The sequence below is a fragment of the Gadus chalcogrammus genome, chromosome 6 (genome assembly GCF_026213295.1).
Source record: "Gadus chalcogrammus isolate NIFS_2021 chromosome 6, NIFS_Gcha_1.0, whole genome shotgun sequence".
NCBI classification, from domain to species: domain Eukaryota; kingdom Metazoa; phylum Chordata; class Actinopteri; order Gadiformes; family Gadidae; genus Gadus; species Gadus chalcogrammus.
In genome coordinates this window covers 20,352,212-20,372,737 of record NC_079417.1, presented here as the reverse complement: position 1 = coordinate 20,372,737, position 20,526 = coordinate 20,352,212, and the positions used below count along the sequence as shown (strand labels likewise).

The following is a 20,526-nucleotide window of genomic DNA, read 5'->3' as shown; positions in this document are numbered from 1 at the left end:
AGTGTGTGTATTTGTGCACGCAGGTTGAGTGTGCTCAGGTTGGCTTGCGTTTGTGCCTGTCCCTGGCCTTGTCGCAGCCCCTCCCTCTCCTGGTTTCCATCCGTCTCTGAGACAGTCTGCAGCTGTGCCTTTAAGAGCGCTCGCTAGCGAGATGCTCAATCTTTACTGCCAAAGGACAACGCTCGCTAGCAAGCTGCTAATTCACCTTTATAAAGTCCCCAGATTCAATGCTTCCACCCATATGAGTAGCACTACAAAGAGTTAGCTTGGATGGAGCTAAGAGTTAGCATGTGAACGGGCTAAGAGTTGGCATGTGAACGAGCTAAGTGTTAGCATGTGAGCGAGCTGAGTTGGCATGTGAATGAGCTAAGATTGGGCATTGGAACAAGCTAAGAGTTAGGATGTGAAGGAGCTATCAGTTGGCTTGGGAACCAGCTAAGAGTTAGCATGTGCACCAGCTAAGATTTGGCATGTGAACCAGCTAACAGTTAGTATGTAAATGAGCTAAGAGTTAGCACGTGAACGAGCTAAAAGTTGGCAAGTCTGACAAGCGCAGTGGCAGCGAACAGAGAGGCAATCTGTCAGGATATAAATATGATGCAAATGGCTTGATCAGCAGATTCAGTCATGCCATGTTGGAAGTGACGCCATGTGTTGTTGTTTGCCTGCTCAGATGAAGTAGGAAGTGGTGTGATATGATGAAGATAGAAAATACACAAATATACATATTTTTTCAAAACCTGCTACGTGACACTGTGTGAATATGAATTTCTCCAAAGAATCATCCAGCTTTTCCATTCCCCATATAGCGCTTTGTAATGCTGGTCTATGCGTCAAAATGCCAGGAGACGCAAACTCCTTCTTCTTAAATAAAGACTTGATGCAGCAGCAGCAGGGAAGGATGGAAGATTCTGCAGCCAAACTCTGTTCCCCTCTTACAAATCCAGCGCAGGCCCCGACACGTCCCCGGATCAGGGTTAGCAGACCTGTCACGCCGCCTCAGCACTGGAGAGGAGGCTTCACCTCGGGGGCCTCCTCTGTGTTCTATGACATGTAACACACGCGCTGAGCCCCAAACAAAAAGCCTTCCCATGGCCAGCTGGTCTTAGAAGGATCACCGAATCTGGGGGGACAACTATTGGTGCTTGAAGACTCAACTTCTGATTTCTTAAAAACAACTCGACTCATGTCAGCAGAGCAACGGCGGAGAACGCACAGACTCCCAGGGATCAGAGGCTGATTCTGGGTTCCACCGGGGAGACGAGGGACTGGGCCTGGCTCTCTCTCTCTCCACACCCCCTGTTGCCACGGCTACCTTAATATCTGGCTGGTACAGTGCTGCGGGATCCAAATGTGTTTTAACGTCAGCAGGTTTCAAAGGAAACAGCTGGATTCATTATTCGCTTCATTAATCACATTTTAACGACCCCTGTGTTGACTCCCGCCGACGATGACCTTTTAATGAATATGCGTTCCGCCGTAGATCAAAGTGATGGGGGTCGAAGCTATTGTGAGACCGAAGACGGCTAAATATACATGCAGAGGTTCGGCCTTCAGCAGATTAGACAAACAAACTGGTCCGCAAGCTCAGAAGAGGGAAGTTGACGATGACTTCCTTGTTTCAAATGACGATCGTATGACACAGCAAAAACGGTTATACTTCAACGAGATCGGATATTTTATTGGATGATTCAAATTCAGATTCAGTGGGCCCTGCAGCCTTGTGTGGGTGACGTTGTAGACGATCACACGCCACAGGCTGGGTGGTGGGAGAGGGAGTTCTGTAAAGCTGGAAGGCTGTTTGCCCCCCAAGAGCAGAATCTGCTCTTTAAAAGAGTTCAAAAGGGCAGATCACAGGATTTGTAAATCAACATGAATGCTGTGCGTCCTCTGCCGGTGGCGGCTCTCAGATGTACGCTACAGATCTCCTCTCACTCCTCTACTGATGCATCAGGATGTGGCAGGACCATTCACCGGTCGCCAAGGTGACCAGACAAACTACAGAGAGCACCGGGACCCGGCCGCCAAGGTGACCAGACTCACTCCAGAGAGCACCAGGTCCCGGTAGCCAAGGTTACCAGACAAAATCAAGAGAGCACCGGAAGACCAGACAAACTCCAGAGATCTACAGAATGAATGAAGTTGACACTTGAGTAGGACCTGCTAGTAAAGGTAACCTTCTCCCATAGTCATTCTATTAGGATTAATGCTATGTTACCATAGATACGAAACCTGTGTGCAGTGTTTTTTTCTCTCACCCACCAGTGCTCCATCCCAGTGCTCCATCCCAATGAACCATCACAGTGCTCTATCCCAGTGCTCCATCCCAATGATCCATCCCAGTGCTCCATCCCATTGGTCCATCCCAGTGCTTTATCCGAGCGCTCCATCCCATTGGTCCATCCAAGTGCTCCATCCCAGTGCTCCATCCCAGTGCTCCATCCCAGTGCTCCCCAGCGTCCTGCCAGTGCTCTTGCCAGAGGAAGGGTTAAGTGGACACGGCCCTGATGAGGCCTCCGTTCAGAACGAGGTCAGTTGTAAGGCTATACATTAATAAATGGTATTAATTATGGAGGAAACATCAGGTTGAAAATATTAGAGTAGATCCAATATTAGCCTATTTAACTGTATATTTATATCCAATATCAGGGGCACCCTAACCCTGCAGAGGGCCAGAATGTACATGTTGGTCCTCTTTTGTCAGCCTCTCTATCTAGAGCACTGAGCTAGCCTATATATATTATACAAGCGCTACTTCTAGTGTCTCTGTCTGCTCGTCTAAGTCCATTTCGGCATGTGCAGTGGGGTGAAAGCCGTTTGTGGGGACTATTGGAGAAAACTACAGAGCCAAGGCAGTTTGTATGCACTGATTTGTGTTGTACAAAACCTAGATACAGTTATGGTTGCTGCTAAATACTTGTTTGGAACTACTATACTTTAATGGAAGTCAATGGCTCACCAAATGCCCAGTTCGGAACGAGGGAGAGAGGGTATGTGTAGAAAAATCATGACTTATTTACACCTTGAGATAGACAATGTCAACAAGTGCAAACCGGCCAAATCATTTTAGTTTGAGGTGGAAAAGAAAGCATCAAGTATTTTAGTTTAGATGCGTTCACAGCAAAATGCGCGTCGCGAATGCATACAATGCAAAGACGCAAATAAATGCAAATTATGGCGCGAATGGCGCAGGGCGAACAACACGTTCACAGGGATTTTGTGTGATTGTACACGATGGGTAATATTATACAGTAAGTCTGAATCAGAGTTGACGGGAATGATAGATGCTGCTTTTAGCGTACAGAATCGCAATACAGCGGCGATTAAGGCGATAAGTTATTGAGGTAAATTACCATAAACTAATACACTTAAATGGATTTTCTTTCGAAACATGTATATCAAAATGGATATTTCAGATTTTTAGGTGGCTCATTATCGACACTGCGTCATATTCTCAGGAGAATAAATGTGTCCCTGTATTCAACGGTACAACAAACAGAATTTCTCTTCCCTGAGCGGCTACTATAGCCTCCATAAAGACACACTTAATCACTGGTGAGAATGGGAAGGATGTGGAGGAGCAGAAGCCCTCACTGCCATGTGAAGTCAACCCAACAGCTGTGTGTGTGTGTGTGTGTGTGTGTGTGTGTGTGTGTGTGTGTGTGTGTGTGTGTGTGTGTGTGTGTGTGTGTGTGTGTGTGTGTGTGTGTGTGTGTGTGTGTGTGTGTGTGTGTGTGTGTGTGTGTGTGTGTGTGCGTGCGTGCCTGTGTATGGTTGTGTGCGTGCGTGCTTGAGTGCGTGCGTGCGTTGGTGCGTGCGTGCGTGCGTGATGGAGACTGCTGATAGGTGTGGGGGTGAAAGGGGATCATTCCATAGCGGTGTTTAGAGGATCAAATACCCCTCTGGGGATGAGAATGGATCGATCCCCTGCTGGCTGGAGGCCAAACCATTCCTCGCTTGTAGCTAGATTTATCGTACCTGTATATACCCTATATATATGTATATATATATTTTTTTTTTCTTTTTTTTAATATATATTTTTTATTTAAAACATCTGTCTGAGCCGCGCGGCCCGTGGTTTGAGGAGCAGCAGACGGGTGGCCCGGTCTGCGGTGACCTGGAGGGCAGTGAGGGAGGACTTAACCACGGTCCACATGCTCATAGAAGTCAGTAACGCTATGGGCTGCATCCCCAAAGGAGCTCATCCCAGGAGACCTGCAGAGCCTGGGACCTCCCAGAGTCCCAGTTAGGGGGAGGACCATTAGCACACAGTCTACCACCAACACACATACCCACACACACACCGCCACGAGACACACGTATACATCAAGACACACACATGGACCTGCCCGCTGACACAAACACACTCACAAACACACAGCTGTGACGCACACAAATGCACACACACACACACACACACACACACACACACACACACACACACACACACACACACACACACACACACACACACACACAGACACACACACACACACACACACACACACACACACATAAACACCTTTACATAAGACACACATTCCGTCACGACACACACACCCAAAATACAAAACATGCACATCAACACACACAGATGTCCGCAACCGCCCCCACGTCGCACACACACACTCACACACACACACGACGGGGACGCGATGCACAAACAAGTGCGCTGCCTCCCTCCAGGTGCAGGTGTTGCCAACCAACCGGCTTCAGAGGACAGCACAGGAGACAAATAACAAACACTCACAGGCAAACACACACCTCAAAGGACAAGAACTCCTAATGCCCTCTACATGCTGATTGGACCACTCGGGCTGGCGACCGAAATGAATGGACCCCACCCCCCAGGTTAGAATCGGTTTACAATGGGGGTGTATGGGCGGGGGGGGGGGGGGGGGGGGGGGGGGGGGGGGCTGGAGGATGGTGGTAAAGGTGGTTGGTGGGGGGGGGGGGCTGGGCTGGTCATTAATCAGGACCTGTTGTGACAGTTGTATCTCGAGCGCCAGGGAAGCTCACACTCCCACACCACGGTAATGGCACACTCCGGAGCCATAAACAGAGGTGCAGCCGGAAGGGTTGACGAGCTGCTTGCTGACTGCTGGTCATCCCCAGGCTTGCACACACACGCACCCACGCATGCACACTCCCACACCTGCACAACCACATGCATACTACTCACACACACATACAGTCATACACACACACACACACGCACATGCACACGCACACGCACACGCACACACACACACACACACACACACACACACACACACACACACACACACACACACACACACACACACACACACACACACTCTCACTCTCACTCTCTCTCTCTGATCCATTATTTTATGTCCCTGCAAGTAAAGATGAGAGGTGGGTTGTGTGCAGGCCAATTGACAATAGATGCCGCATAAAACATGTAAACACGGCTCAATCTGTCCTGACCTAGCTGAAGGCTGTGCCAAACAGAAGACACAGTCTCTTGAGGATTCGGAGCAAAGACTTGTTGCAGGTTACAGGGCGTGAGAGAAGAGATCACATTTCAAGGTCTATAGTTTCAAAACATGTTGCACACTGAATTTGCTTTGGAAACCAAAAGCTTTCAACTTCCATAGTCAACGCTTGAATAGGAATATCTGACAGAGTAGACACTCTTCTTTATCTTGTGATTGGCCCTGGCTTTAGTCTAAAGGAAACCTTTAGGATTCATAGCAATGGACCAATGAGGGGCTACAAAGCAAACTGGTTCCATTCTACATCCACCAAGACCCCTTTGCAGGATGTCCACGTCTCTAGGCATTGAATAGTAGTATAAAATGAATTTCAACTTGCATCCATCACGCCTCTTCCAACGTTAATAATAAAACATCTCTTCTTGTCCCGCCTTGCCCTTTGCGCCCTGCGGTCTTGAGGGTGCTTACGCCGCACACATTTGACCGGCCACTCGCCGCCGAGAACAAAATCTATTTGTCTTCAACAGTTGCCTTAAGTCCCCTGCACCCCCCCCCCCCCCCCCCCTGCCATAATCCACCTCAAATTCAAACGCAATGGACAGCAGTCACACAATGCACACACACATAGAGGGAGAGGGACAGAGCGAGAGACAGAGAACGAGAGGGAAATTAAGACATATCAAGAGAGAGAGACATTCTAGCTTTTGTTAAAGTGCACCCAGACGTCTGCTCAAATGTTCAGGAGGAAAACATTAAAAGGTGGCGACTCGGATTAAATATGTAAGGGGTGTAGCATATACTGTGATAGATGTATAGCCTGTGTAAAATATACCAGGTCCTCTAAACGATGGCCTAAGGGACAGGGGTTTATCATAACCACTTTACTGCCCTCATTTCAAATGTGTGTGAAATCAAAAGAAGCCATTTGAGACAGGTTGGATGCTGTGGTTAGGCATTAACAACGGCACTTGGCCCTTGATAAGAAATATTTTCCGGGAAGATACAAAAGCTTATTATATCTCATATCCTTGACTGTATGATAAATGTCTTGCTTCTCATGCCTTCATAACTTAAATACAATAGGTTCAGTGCAGACCTGAACCCTAATGCCCTGCACAAAACATTCAGAAGATAGTGAAAGAAAGTAACTAAACAGAACTCCCTTTTCTCACCATGCAATCGCACAGAATATCCCCTCACTCTGAAAACAATAGCAAAATGCCATTTTTTACACAATGCTAATACATCTGGGGTTAACTTAAAGGGCTCCTACATCACAATGGCCCGTAAATGATAACGAAGACTCTTTATTTTGTTGCCATGCTTGCTGGCGATGTAACGTACTGGAGTGGTGCTCCGTGATGCAGCAAAGCCCATCGTGGTGTGGGGACCTTTGGCAAGGTCACAGCATCTCTGCATACAACATCCCATCCAGCACAGATCACAACAATGACAATGGTTACCAATACACATGAACCATTCGGTTCATGTGTATTGGTATCCATTGTCGTTGTTGAGGCACACAAGCGGAGTTGCCACGGTTGGTAATATTGTTGCCAAGTAACATCACAGGCTTGGTCCAATCTCCTGTTGTGGAGACGGCTGATCGTTCTACCTGTGGCTCATCACCGGTCCCTGAAGCAGACTGGTAACAATCTCACTCATCTCCTCCAGTGATTACATAAGCCCTTCCAAACACAGAGAGAAGCGGGCTGTCCCGTTTTAATTGGCTGTACACAGAGAAAAGCAGGCAATGGTGCCCAGATGAAGCCGGAGACGATGAAAAAACACACGACGAGTCTTTCGCTTTGTTTTCACGAGAGTTGCACTTCACCAGCTCTTGTGGATGCACGTTCTGTTCTATTTAATTGCTTGTGGGACAATGCTCAATGCTTTTAAAGGCAACCTGAAACCGGTGCCTCAGTATACTGTCCCTAAAGGATATCCAAACACCTTGATCCAGCCTTCAAACACCCCTTCAATTCAGCGCCTAAAGCAGAGGACGGGTTGGTCACGATAACGCTAACTCAGCAGGTAACCAGGTAGAAATATCAACCAATGACAATATGGTTGATATTTTATCTCGAGAGTGAGTCATCTAATCGTCTCTGTTTTGGCACTGCATTGGTGGAATGTCAACACGGCAGAGTTGCATACCAACTTCAGAAAAACTATAGACTCAATTGTTCAGAGATCACTTCTCTGCATAGCCTTCCCCTTCTAGCCTGGTTCTATCAGACTCTCGTACTTCACTTCATTTCATTTCATTTGTACAGAGAGTCTGGACCTAATCAATTGACAAACGTTAACTCACTTGAAGGCGGGTGTCTGTTGAAGTTTAAAATGATTGGATCTTCCCAGTGCCACTCTGGATCTGCCATAACCAATCGCTAACGTTTGGTTGTGACGTATGTCATGCGCCGGGAATCACGCGCAGGTTGTACACAAACCAAACACCTTGCGCGTCTGCACGAAAATGTCCGTCAACGACAGCTGCAGGTTTTGTTCGTCGAATTTAATTTATCAGGGAAAAATTGCACATTGTAAATCAACTACCGACCTACAACAACAACTCAAACTGGCGTACGACTTTATCGTCATTATTCTCAGACACGCCCTCTGTTCGCTGATTGGTGGCCGCTGTGGGGGCACCAGAAAACCAAATTACATACAGCAGGTCCAGACCTAGTACTGAAGGGAAATTCAAATTGAGCGGAAGTACTTAGGCGGGCGGAGCCAGGCTACCCCTTACCCCCTCCCACCCCTCTTATGCATTTATTGTATTTTTGTACGTTCTGTTACTTAATGTACGCATTTAAAGTATATTGTACGTCCTTGCACTTAAAAATAGTACTTAACATTGTGTAGCATCTTATCCTAGCTTTTTCGCATACTGGAATGAGTTAACTTAACAGTTTCTAGTGCTTGGCAATTCTATGAACAACCTTACTCTACCGACAGCGATACATATTGTTCTTTCTCTTTCTTCTCACAAATGTATGTATTGTAAGTTGCTTTGGATAAAATAGTTTGTTAAATTACCTTAACGTTAATGTAAAAAATGTAATCCACAATGCAAACCAATCTACAAGTGGTGTCAGGGTCCTGCCCCCCTAACGCTCCCGTAATGAGTGGGGGGGGGGGGGGGGGCTGTTGCTCACCTGTGTCTTGGCGGAACTGGTGCATGGACTGCAGGTCGATGACGTAGGGCGTGAGCTGGCTGTCCACCTGTCCCAGGACCACCGTTCCGCGGGCGTCCCCCTTCAGGACGTTCTCCACGTGGTGGCACACGGCAGCGCTGTAAGGCCGCCAGCGCCCGTGCTCGTTCAGCCACTCCCACACCACCACCCGGGCCAGGTTCTGGGGGGGGTACCCCAGCCCGCTGACCCCCGAGCCCGGCCGAGCCATCTCCTAGTCAGGGCTGGGTGGGGCCAGAGGTCTCTGCTTGGCAAACGTGTGTGTGTGTGGTCACAGATTGAAGGGGGTCAAACTGTCAGAGTGTGGGGGACGTGAGTCCAGGGCTAGAGCACCCCCGCACCACAGGGGGTCAGCAGGAAACGCAGACCAAGGTCTTTATGGCGGCGATTTGAAAAGCTTAAATCAGCGAGTGCCATGACGATCCGACTGGATCCACTGTCGGGAGTGTGGGAGGGGGGGTCCCAGTACGCGTGGACTGTCCCTTGTGATCAGACCAACATCTCAGCTACTCTTTGTTGGTCTGGAGGGCGGAGGGGGGGGGGGGGGGGGGGGGGGGGGTTGGATGAGCTCGGAGCCTCTCTAGACCTCCACGTTTAAGCAGTGCACAGGTACAGTTGGTTCTCAGAGACTAGACAAGAAACAAGGCAGAAATAATCATAGAAAATCATTACAGATATATTAAAAATACACATACATCACGACATCTCCTCGATAGCAAATGGACCAACAGTAGCTATCGTTAGATGAATACATATATGCCATAAAACCCCGCTAATTTTTGGTTGTTGTTATAAATGTTTACTAGTTATGTTTACAATTTCTCTTGATGAATATAATCAACAAGAATCGCTTTAACCATAAGATTGAGATAAATCCAACCGTGCAAAAGACCTCTAAAGGAAAACACAATAGTGAAAATAGACAACTCGGAAGCCTTCACTATTGCATACAGGCTATCGCTTATTGCATTACTCACATCTTGAATTGTCTAGCCTACAGTGAATGTAAGGCTGAATGTGTGCGCGTCCGAGGCAAGCTCGTCGATGTTGATATTGGTAATCATGTACAGCAGGCTTGTATCGATCAGCCATACAGACCTGTGGGTCGATCCATCCAGGGACGCGACACCGTATCCAGTATCCAGTACTCAGTCACGGTGTGAGATAAAAACAGAGCAAATCCTGAAATGCAGATTCGCATCACTCATGTTGTCGTGAAATCCAATTTGCACCCACATCTTAAAGCTCCAGCTGTAGGATAAGAACACAAGCAAATCAAATATAGAAAAAATGCTATTGTTGAGTCTCAAGGACCTTGATTATTTTGCCATGCACTACACACCAGTGCTATCCGGTTTCACTCCATTTGGTTAAAGTAAATCCCTGTTTGCCAAAAACAATATTCCAAACGAGTTGGGGTTGCAGAGCCGCCTGCTATACTGCTTTAAATCCCACTCTGTCGTCACTTTGAACGAGAAACTCTGAAGAGACTCTCTGAACCAGAGACGTAGTAAACATGTCCAACGCTGTCCCCAAATCACGCACCAGAGGTCCGCACGCACCTGAACGCCTGGCCGCCGGGAGCCCCGTGTTTCCAAGGCTACAGGCTCCGCTAACAGCGCGACGCGATGCTGGGAGGAAGGAAGCCAAAGGATGCTGCGTCGCTGGTGTCAGATGATGGAGCCAGGGTTAAATGAATGACTTCACGTCCAGCTTTCTGTGAAACCGAGTAGCATGGCTACATCCATTTTACACTGTATGCAAATTGGTATGGCCCTCATTAACATAATGTATCCATCTAATCGTTTGTCAATAGCATTGTTTATCACACAAATTCATTATTATCTGAGTTGTCTGGATTAATTGCCAGAGGAATTTATACCCCAAGCTATGCCTTGAAGAGTCGTTATTATATGGTCAAGAAAAGGGAACAAATTAACTTGAACGCATAGGTCTACTATCCGTGACGGGCTGTGGACCCTGATTCTCAAAAGGGGGTTGCGAGCGCAACCCAGCAGCTGGTCTAATTACGCCCCAGGACATCCCCATTCCCAGGTCCTCTCACTACTGTACCTTTATTTGATACAATAACAACAAGTCAATAGTTAGGTGTAGTAAACGTGGGAGCACTAAACAACTGCTCGTTGGCTGTATTTGAGGAAACATTTGCAGTACCTTTGATTGCGTTGGTAAAATATATCAACCTGTTGTAATCCTTCAAATGAATAAAAACAAGAATTAGGCAATTATGCGTAACATTAACCCATAGTCCCTCGGCCTCATTTCATCAAACAAACAAATAATGTTATCTTGAAAAATTGCAATTGACCCTTTTGACCGTCGTAACATTGCTTTATGATGGCATTCGTCTTTATATGAGTTAGTTACGGTCTGGTCTAAAAGGTCTAGGCTGACCTCCAGCGGCCGTTTGATGTAACAGCATTAAGCCGCCCAACAAAATAGAACAGGTTTGACATCTTTTATTAGGTTACAACAGCTTAAAGCGATCTATAAATTGATATTTTTCACGCTACTGCAAGTGTAACACTGGCCAGCTCTGCCAGTGTAGTTGTAGGGTGTGTGGGTGAGGTTTAATTAATTAATTAATTAATTAATTAATGAATCAACTTAGCATAGGAAGAAGAGTGTAAGAAGCAGAATATACAACAGCATACAGATCTATCATATATCATTCATTCCTGAATAGAAAGATAGTCAGAATAGTCATAGTTTCTCCATGTAAATAGGAAAAGTGCATTAAATACTTCCAGGACTCAAACATTAAAAACACAACAAACCATGTGTGCGCAGTATGAATGTTGACAGAATAGCATCGTTTTTGATTCATCTGTCGATTATTTAAAGCACAAACAGCATTGAAGAAATATTCCAATGAGCTGATACATGTTGAGGATATATATTGGCATTTCTTAATGTTTATAGATCGACGAAATATCTAGATAATATATAAGCAATCTGAGCAGAGGACACATACATCACAACAGGTTTGCCTCAGAGATGTATATATATACTGTTTATATACTATTGTTTGTCAAAGGAAAGTTCAACCAATTAAACAATTAGCTGTTCGAATATGCTACTACTGCTTTTTATTATCGGACGTAATGTTTTGACCGTCTACATAAAATTAATGTTTTTTATTACCAATGTATACATGTTATACAGCTAATATCAGGAGTATCTGCAACAACAAAAAACAACCTTACATCAAACATGAACATTGGTGATAAAGAATCTGGCTCAGAGACTTCAGTTCTTATCTTAACCATCTCTCACTCTCTATCTCTCTCTCTTCCCCCTCCCACATTCAAAACGTCCCTAGCCACACAGGCCCAGGACACATGTTGAAGCACAAGTTAAACCGTACTTTTCAACATCCATACCTCCAATATCTTTGCCAACGAAAAAAAAGAAGGGTAAATTCCGCCTTGTTTAACATATTACAGGATATTACATTGCACATATTGCGATCCTACAGTAGTATGACTATACCGATATGATGATGACCTTTATGTTGTGAGTACTAGTTTAATTCTGCGAGTTCTACCCTAGAGATGCAGCTGAAAATACTTGAATATATACAGACTACGTTACGGAGAGACTGTAGTCCACAAGGAAGAAGACGGATATTTGATCGATTCATCACTGTTTTCTGTATGGTTGACCCAATTCAGCAGGCACTAACGCAGGTATTTGGCGGAGTAATTATTGTATGTGCGAAGACAGTGTTGAATGTCAAGGAGGGAAACGAATAAAGAGGGATGAGTTACCTGGGTCTAGGGGGAAACATTTGGCATGCTTTAAAGATGTCCTTCACTACGTTAAAAAAGTGGTATTCATATAAAGGTTCGATAATGCTTTTTTTTTTTCATTTTAATTCTAGTGTTGCATAAAAAGCAGGCTGCACAGTGGGTCAGGCTCCTTGCTGCTCTCATCGCGCGCGTGTGTGTATTTATTCTGTTGTTGCTTCAGTGTGTGTGTGTCTGTGTGACAGTTAGTGTGTCTGTATATATATTGTAGCGTCTGTCAGTCAGTCAGTGTGTGTGTGCTTGTGTGTGTGTCCCTAAGTTTGTGTGTGTATGTGTCCGTATGTGCATTTGTGTGTGTGTGTCCATGTGTGCTAGTATGTGCATTTGACTGAGTTAGTTCACGTGTGTGTGCTGTGTGTGAGTGTGGCTGTATGTGTGTACGTGTGTCTGCGTGTGAGCGTGTCAGACTGTCCGGTCGGTCTCCGAGCGCTTGCGTACCACCTTGCCCCCGTTGACCTGGTCCACAGCCAGTGTCTCCAGCTCCACCTGCGGCGGCGGCGGCGCCGGGGGCGGGGCTCCGTGGGGGATGCGGTGCGCTACGCCCACGTGCACCCGGTGCTGCCGGGCGGGGCTGTGGCGCGGGCTGCTGCCGCTCGGCGGCCGCTCGGACGCGATGGGCGGGATGAGCGCCGGCCGCTCCCGCATCATCTGTGGCTCCAGGGGCTCCCGCGCCGCCCGCAGGAAGGGGGTGGGGTCCGGCATGGCGTCCACGGCCTCCCGGAGGACGGGCCGCCGGGAGCCGTCCTGGCCCAGGCGGTACACCTCCGTCACCTCGGGGTGCAGCGGCTGCGAGAGGCTCTTCTTCATGCGGCGGCGGGGCGTGTCGGGGGCGTGGCGCTCCTTGGCGGAGGCGGAGGCGGGGGTGGGCGGGGGCGTAGGCTTGTAGCAGGAGGCCACGGGGCTGCTGTTGGGGCTGGCCTCCGAGGAGCTGCCGGCCAGCAGCTTCTTCTTGGTGGAGTGCAGCTGGGAGGTGAGGTAGGCGATGGTGCCGGCCCGCTGCTCCAGCTCCCCGGACAGCAGCGCCAGCTTGTGGCTCTTGATCTTCAGCTCCTCCAGGTACTTCTTCTCGCGCTCCTTGATGGTGTTCTCCAGCACGCAGATCATGGCGTTCTTCTGCTCCAGGTCGCGCAGCAGCTCCCGGTTCTCCACCTCTTTCTGCTTCAGCTCGCCCTCCAGCTCCTCGCACCTCCTCTGGAGCTCCCTGCCACGCACCTCGCTGCTGTCTGTACAGCAGCGAGCACAGGCACACACACACGCACATGCACACACAATGCACAATGTACAAACCATATGAGACACGCAGCATGGTAATATGGTATACATGGTAAACCAGTACATGTATGCGTGTTCAAATGACATGGCAAAGTGCCAGCAGACCCATGCTAAGGGAGTAGCCACACACACACACACACACACACACACACACACACACACACACACACACACACACACACACACACACACACACACACACACACACACACACACACACACACACACACACACACACATATATATATACACAGCGGATATAGTAACGCAGACTCATCCGCTAACAGAATTTAAATTAATAATGAGCATGAAATCATTAGGCCATGAAATGCTTGGATTCCGGGCTTCCTCAGCTGCTCAGCATGCAGACTCTGGTGGTGTGATACTCAAGTGTTCCCCACGTATCGCCTCTGAGATTCTCTCAGCTTCACTACTTGTGAATAATGGTGCGAAACATGTCAACAACAGATTTTTAATTCACGCTCACTCTGGCACAACATATGCCCATTTATTATTAGGACTGATCCATATTTTGGTAACAATGTAATTGTTCATAATGGGCTACATGCATCCCTTACTGTAACAGAGATATACAGTTAACATCAGCATCTGAATCATCCCATTGCTGCTGCACACATAGGCTATAATCAGGTTATTCATGTGAGCCCGACCACAGACGGCCATTGAGTGAGACAACAGGCAGTTGGGGACATCAGCTGATGTTAGCAGGGGGGAGGGGGGACTCATCTGCAGCAGAGAGACACACACACACACACACACACACACACACACACAGAATCTCCAGTCTCATATTACAGATCTGCTAGAGAGCCCAGGGCTCATCCCTGACCTTCATCCCTGTTATCTTAATGCCTTTCCCCCCCCTCCACCTACTCTATCCCTAACATCCTCCATTATATGCACCTCACGAGCCCTGAAATTAGTGCCAAATATGTTTATACATATGATATAGATATAAAAATAGGGGTCCTTTTCCAAAACCTGTTCTTGATGACCTGAAATCATTGCTGCATCCTGACAAATATCCAGGTTTCGCACCCAGTTGTTTTAGGGCTGAAACGTGTTGGTGATTTGCAATAGTGTTGATGTTGCAATAGTGTTGATGTTGGGCGGGGTGTGTGTGTGAGATCGTCAGTCTCTGATGTCCCCCATCTGGAGCAGCTGAGGCAGCTTGCTGCCTGACGCAGGGTCCGGCCATGAGGTCTCACAGACACACAAACATGTGTGAAGGGAGGGGTGGGTATCAAGCTAGTGGAGCCCTGGTAAATTAAATCAACTGGAGCCACGGATTGTTTTAATTCACAATTTGTTCCCTGTCCCGGCTCAGAACAGCCATTCCAGGGGTAGAGCCTGGATACTTATCTTTCCATCTAAGGACAGACTGACGGAGTATGGTAGGTGCGGTGTGGGGCGTAGCCACGTCTGGACCAAAGCGCCTGTCTGGGCTGTGAGGGTCATGTTCATGATGGTTACAGCGTGTGTGTTGGGGGGGGTTGCTGTGTTACCAGGAGAGAGGGCTGTGCACTGCACGACAGTACATGTTGGGTTTTGTCTAGCTAGCCCCAGCTAAATTAAAGTGTCACTCTCCTAAAGGAAAATACGGTACATCATAGTTAGCCGGGTCATTGATGCACAGCTTATGTCAGCAATCCCCTGTGACCCTTTATACATAACAGGGGACTGAGTGGCATCACGACCCCAAGGATGGGAACCCCTGCATTGGTCTCACAGCTTGACACACTAGAAAGGGTGAACTGTGTTGCTGATGTGCTGTGAGGTGAGGGGTCTTACCTGAAGGGTCAGAGCTCCTCACAGTCAGCTCGTATGTCAGGTCTGTGGAGAGACAGCATGTGATGGTCAGAAAGACAGCCATGGTAGAAACACATCAGGAAGGCTGGCGTTTGTTTTGAGTCCACATGCTGGTCTCTAATACATAGAATACCAGGAAACTAGAGCCACTGCATGGGTGTCTTTGTCAATGCTATCTCCTTAATATAAACAACACTTTATCTAACCATCACAAATATAATCTCAAAGTGCTGCACAGGCCCGTGTTCAGTTGGAGTCGGGTTGTTCTCTCACTCTCTAACAGGAAGGAAACCGTTCCCAAACTCTTCAACAGGGACACATAAGAAGGGTCCTTTCAAGTAACAAATTTGGCATACACATAAATACAATTACACAGCGACTTCAGCACAACCAGGAGACAAAACTGACTAAAAAACAAATCTGATGATGAAGCATGCTGATTTCCTTTTAGCTATTGATGCTTATGTCAATGTAAGTTTAATGCAATAAGGCACTTATCATGATGAAACTCCATGGAGATCATCAACCTATCATGCAAATCGCTAATACCCAGATTCAGATTGAATCTCTCTGCCGCGCCCATCACGCACCATGCAACACTGGTTAGTTCACTGCTCCCAGATCAGAAGACTGCACATGAAAAGCCTTCTTCTTGTGTGATAATGGTATTGCTCCATATGGAGTACATGTTATAAGGCATCATTCATCAGCTGGCTCTCCGTCTGATGATTCCAGACGGTGATATATCCAGAAGCCCCTCTATGTGTACCGTATACCAGTCATTTGCATGGGGGGAAGCAGTCACCTGTACAGTGCTGCTGTAGTCTTTTGATCTCAGCGTGGAGCCCCTTCAGCGTGGTGGCATGGTCCTGCTGGAGGAAGAGCAGGTTCTTCTGGGCGCTCTGCAGCTGGTTCTCCAGGCTGACGTTAGCGGACGCCATGGCCGGCTGTGCTTGGGCCCACGCACTGGCCCTTGGGATCAGGGGTGAGAGAGAGGGCAACAGAGAGCGACAGAGAGCGAAAGAGTGAGCGAAAGAGTGAGCGAGAGAGAGAGAGAGAGAGAGAGAGAGAGAGAGAGAGAGGAGAGAGAGAGAGAGAGAGAGAGAGAGAGAGAGAGAGAGAGAGAGAGAGAGAGAGAGAGAGAGAGAGAAAGAGATTATGATTGACTTTAATTCCTTTCTGACCACACATTTGGAATGGAGACTTCAGTGTGGTGCCAGCGTTCTGCTCTGTCTGTGAGAGAGACCGAACAACAGGATAATCTCAAAACACAATCCATCCTCATCAGATGCCAATAATGGCTCTAAGCTAATGAGTTGTTTTTTTTGCAAAAATGGAATATGGGTCGGGAATACATTGAATAGTAAATACGTAAACATGCGAGTCAGAGGAATCCTTACTAAGATTCTGATCCGATGTATACTACTCCTTAATATCTGATCTATAGTAAAGCCTCAGCAGTAGATACACGCAGATGGATGATAGTTATCCTCAAAACAGACGTATCAACACAATAACCCTACCTTCAGACCCCAACATCCATCCACTCTCTGTTGCCCTCTACTTTAGTGGAGGCTGTGGTCCTCTGAAGGGCCTGAAGGGTATAAAGAGACTAGCCATCTGGGTGGTTTCCTCCTCTCACCCTCTCCCAGGCCAGGGCAGAGTCCAGAGCACATCGATCCCCCCTCCCCCCACCACAACCCTGCTGTAGAAAGCCACGCCTTGCCACTCCTTTCCCATACTCTCTTTCTCCCCTATCCTCTTCTATCTTCTATCCTCTTCTCTTTTCTCTATTCTTTCTTCTTATCTCTTATCCTCTCCTGACCTCTTCCCTCTTTTCGTTCCCACTCATCTTCTCTCTTTTCATGTCCTGTCCCCTTCTTTCTTCTCATTTCCTCTCATCTCCTTGCGTCTCCTTCCTTCTTTTCTCTCTTCCTCTCATCACCTCTCCTCATCGCGTCCCTGCCCTGTCCTCTCCACCCCTGTCCCCTTCATTTCTCCTCCCCTCTCTGCCCCAGCCTCACCTCTCATCGTCTCACTACTCACCTCCTTATCCTCCTGTTTACTCCTCTCCTCTTCTGCTCTCCTCTGAACGATGCATGAGTGTGCTTCAATAAAACATCCTAGAGCTTCTCTCGCTTACATCATCAGCTGGTGCTCATCAATAATAGATCCTGCGTCACCCGCTTTCTCGGACGCACCTCTCACAGTTAAATCTTGTTTTCCTGAATCTCATTAGTATTTAGTTATTGGCTACAAAATACCCTTACCTGTAGTGAGTTATAGTGTATAACTAAAATTAAACTTAACCCTCACCCTTAAGTCAACCCTCACTCCTAGACACCTCAACACATCCATATCCATATCCATCCCAACGGCTTGAGGGATAATCCACAGCCTGACGGAGGAGTATCTCCTTCCGGGAACGATGACAACATCTCTCAACCCCATTCACTCAATAACTGTCCATTAGCACAATTAACCTAACAAAAGAAATGTCTTCTGTTGGTCCATGAATTGATTTAGGTCCCCTTAGAATCATTTCCGGAATCAGGAGGGTGTTTTTTTATGAGGGAAAAGCTTATCTTATTTTTTGTTTGTAACCCCACTGTGCACCCTCTCTTTCCTTTCCTTCATAATACACAACCAGCATTTCCTCACACAGGGCACATAAATAATCCATGAACTGCAGCAGCATGACACACTAGCTCCCCATCCTGAGCCACAACAAGCTTTAGCTTGTGCTTCTCCTGTCGTCCAAACAGGACAATATTTGCATAATAGATATCCACCAAATTGGATTTGGTCTCTAAACAATCTAAATTAACTCCAGTGTTTAAGGGATACCAGTTAGATCTAATCGATGCATCTTCTACTAAGTTATTGACTTGCGGTGTGGAGCAAGATGTATACTATGTTTTGAAACTGAAAGCAGACCCTAAAACAGCCTACAAAAGCATTCAACTAATTACAACATGAACGACGCAATAAAAAAAACCTAAACAACCACAACACAGAAGAGCCCAAGACAATATCCTCCAGCTACATAGCTATAACGAGCCGGACGTGAATAAGGCGGATACTTTAATTTCAGCACCTGCATTGCGGACAGCACCCTGAACGCTCCCCACTCCTTGCTTCATTAATAGACACTGGCGCCGAGACACAGAGCCAACACTCACCTCCTCCTCCACTAATCATTCACTTCAAGGCTAATGACAAACATGACGACATCTGTAATTATCACATTGAACGGTTGTCTTCGTAAACAACTGGCCTAGAAGACGCTCCTAACGTTACTGTCACCGCCTTGTTGTAATACTGCATGAGTTGATATCACCACATCAATAACGCAGCTAGCCGTTAGCCTAGCGAGGTAGTGGATAACGCGGATAGAGAGGAGGAGCTGTCCAATGTCAGCGGATGCAAAGCGAGCCGTGTTAGTTAGCCGAGGGGCTATCTAGGGCTGGAGAAGCCCAACACTGTCCATAGCGTCTAAATCGCCCCTCCGGCTTCTCGGGCCCTAGTTAGCCACTCTCACCAGGGCTTACTAGGACTGGAGAAGCAGTGATAGAGGCCAACACTGTACGTAGCGTCTAACTCACCCCCCCGGCTTGAAGAGGCACCGCTGGTCGAGTGCTGGTCGCCGAGCCCCGTCAGCTGGTCCAGTGCTCTGCGGACGGTCGAGACGTGCTGCCGGGTCGAGCGCTCTGCGGACGGTCGAGGTGTGCTGCCGGGTCGCCGAGCCCCACCAGCTAGGCACGCGCTCCTTTACTATGCATGTCTCCAATGCTGTCGCACGCTGGAGCTCCTCGACCGTTGGAATCAGAGGGCGGCTGCGTCGTCTTCACGTCTCCCTGAACTACTAGACACAATAAAGCGATGCATGACGGGTAATGGAAGACAACTGATGGCCGCATTCTGACAACGGTGTGTTCAGAACGCTGCATGTGTTTAACAAGCTGTGCTTATTATGATGATTAAGTGACAGAAAAGGACTATGATATGCCGCCGGTTAACTTACAATTTCGATGAGATTAGTTGACATCGTCTATGTTGTCAGGGGTGTGTTAGTGTGGTGTGGCCAATGAATGGCGTCATCACCATGGTAACTGCCGTGTCACATTTCGGGTAAATGTACATTTGCGCCATCTAGTGTGAATAAAATGTTATGCCTGTTATGTATTACAGTGTCACACAATGGACTTGGAGCACGATATAGACCCGGACAATAACTTATTCTCTAACATCAACAACAACTGCTGCTATAACTCAGCTGAACAGTACAATCAGACCATTCAAACGGACAGCAAAGCAAATTCATTTCAATAGCAGAAGATATGCAAACTTCAATAACATCAAGGAATATTTAGTCAATATAAAAAAACAGTTAAAATAATTGCGATATCAGAAACGTGGATCAATACAGATAAAGGAATGGATTTTGAACTGGAGGGATATGAACTTCACTGTGTAAACAGAAAGAACAAGCGTGGAGGAGGAGTGGCTGTGCATGTGGAAAATAACTTGAATTATATAGTAGTAGAAAATATGAAAACTGTCATTGATAACTTATTAGAAAAGAAATAGAAATATAAAAACAATAAAAACAAGTTAACCAATATTATAAGGGTATGTAGGAAAGAATACTATAGTAAAATATTATATTATAACAAAAGCAATATTAAAGGAATATGGGACATATTAAACAGTATTATTAAATGTAATGCTAAACAACAGAGCTACGCTTAATATTTTATTGATAATAATATTAAAAAGGACCATATGGACGATGTGGTCAACAGCTTTATTATTTTTTTTGTAAATATTGGACCAAACCTGGCAAGTCAAATTCCAGATCAATTGTCATCTGAGGATTGGAATGATAATCTTACATCTATTGATTCAAATGAAATTGATATGAAAGTTGTAAAAAAG

The 20,526-nt window shown here is 46.8% G+C and overlaps 2 protein-coding genes across 2 annotated transcripts in view; both read right to left on the bottom strand.

Annotated features, from left to right (window-relative positions):
• dtx1 (deltex 1, E3 ubiquitin ligase) overlaps positions 1-10,689 on the bottom strand; it is a 35,119-nt gene extending 24,430 nt beyond the window's left edge. Inside the window, exons 1-3 of the mRNA XM_056593281.1 lie at positions 9,999-10,689; positions 9,755-9,907; positions 8,621-9,177 (exon numbers count right to left, since the gene is read on the bottom strand). Of these exons, the coding sequence (XP_056449256.1) occupies positions 8,621-8,867 (247 nt within the window). The 5' untranslated portion in view covers positions 8,868-9,177; positions 9,755-9,907; positions 9,999-10,689. The remainder of the gene's footprint in view (positions 1-8,620; positions 9,178-9,754; positions 9,908-9,998) is intronic.
• Positions 10,690-11,137: 448 nt separating this feature from the next.
• ccdc92 (coiled-coil domain containing 92) lies at positions 11,138-19,417 on the bottom strand. Its single transcript, XM_056592917.1, has 4 exons — positions 19,194-19,417; positions 16,394-16,560; positions 15,571-15,612; positions 11,138-13,709 (listed from the first exon to the last, which is right to left on the bottom strand). Exons 2-4 carry the CDS (start codon positions 16,527-16,529, stop codon positions 12,889-12,891), a joined length of 999 nt encoding a protein of 332 aa, XP_056448892.1. The 5' UTR covers positions 16,530-16,560; positions 19,194-19,417; the 3' UTR covers positions 11,138-12,888.
• Positions 19,418-20,526: the final 1,109 nt, after the last annotated feature.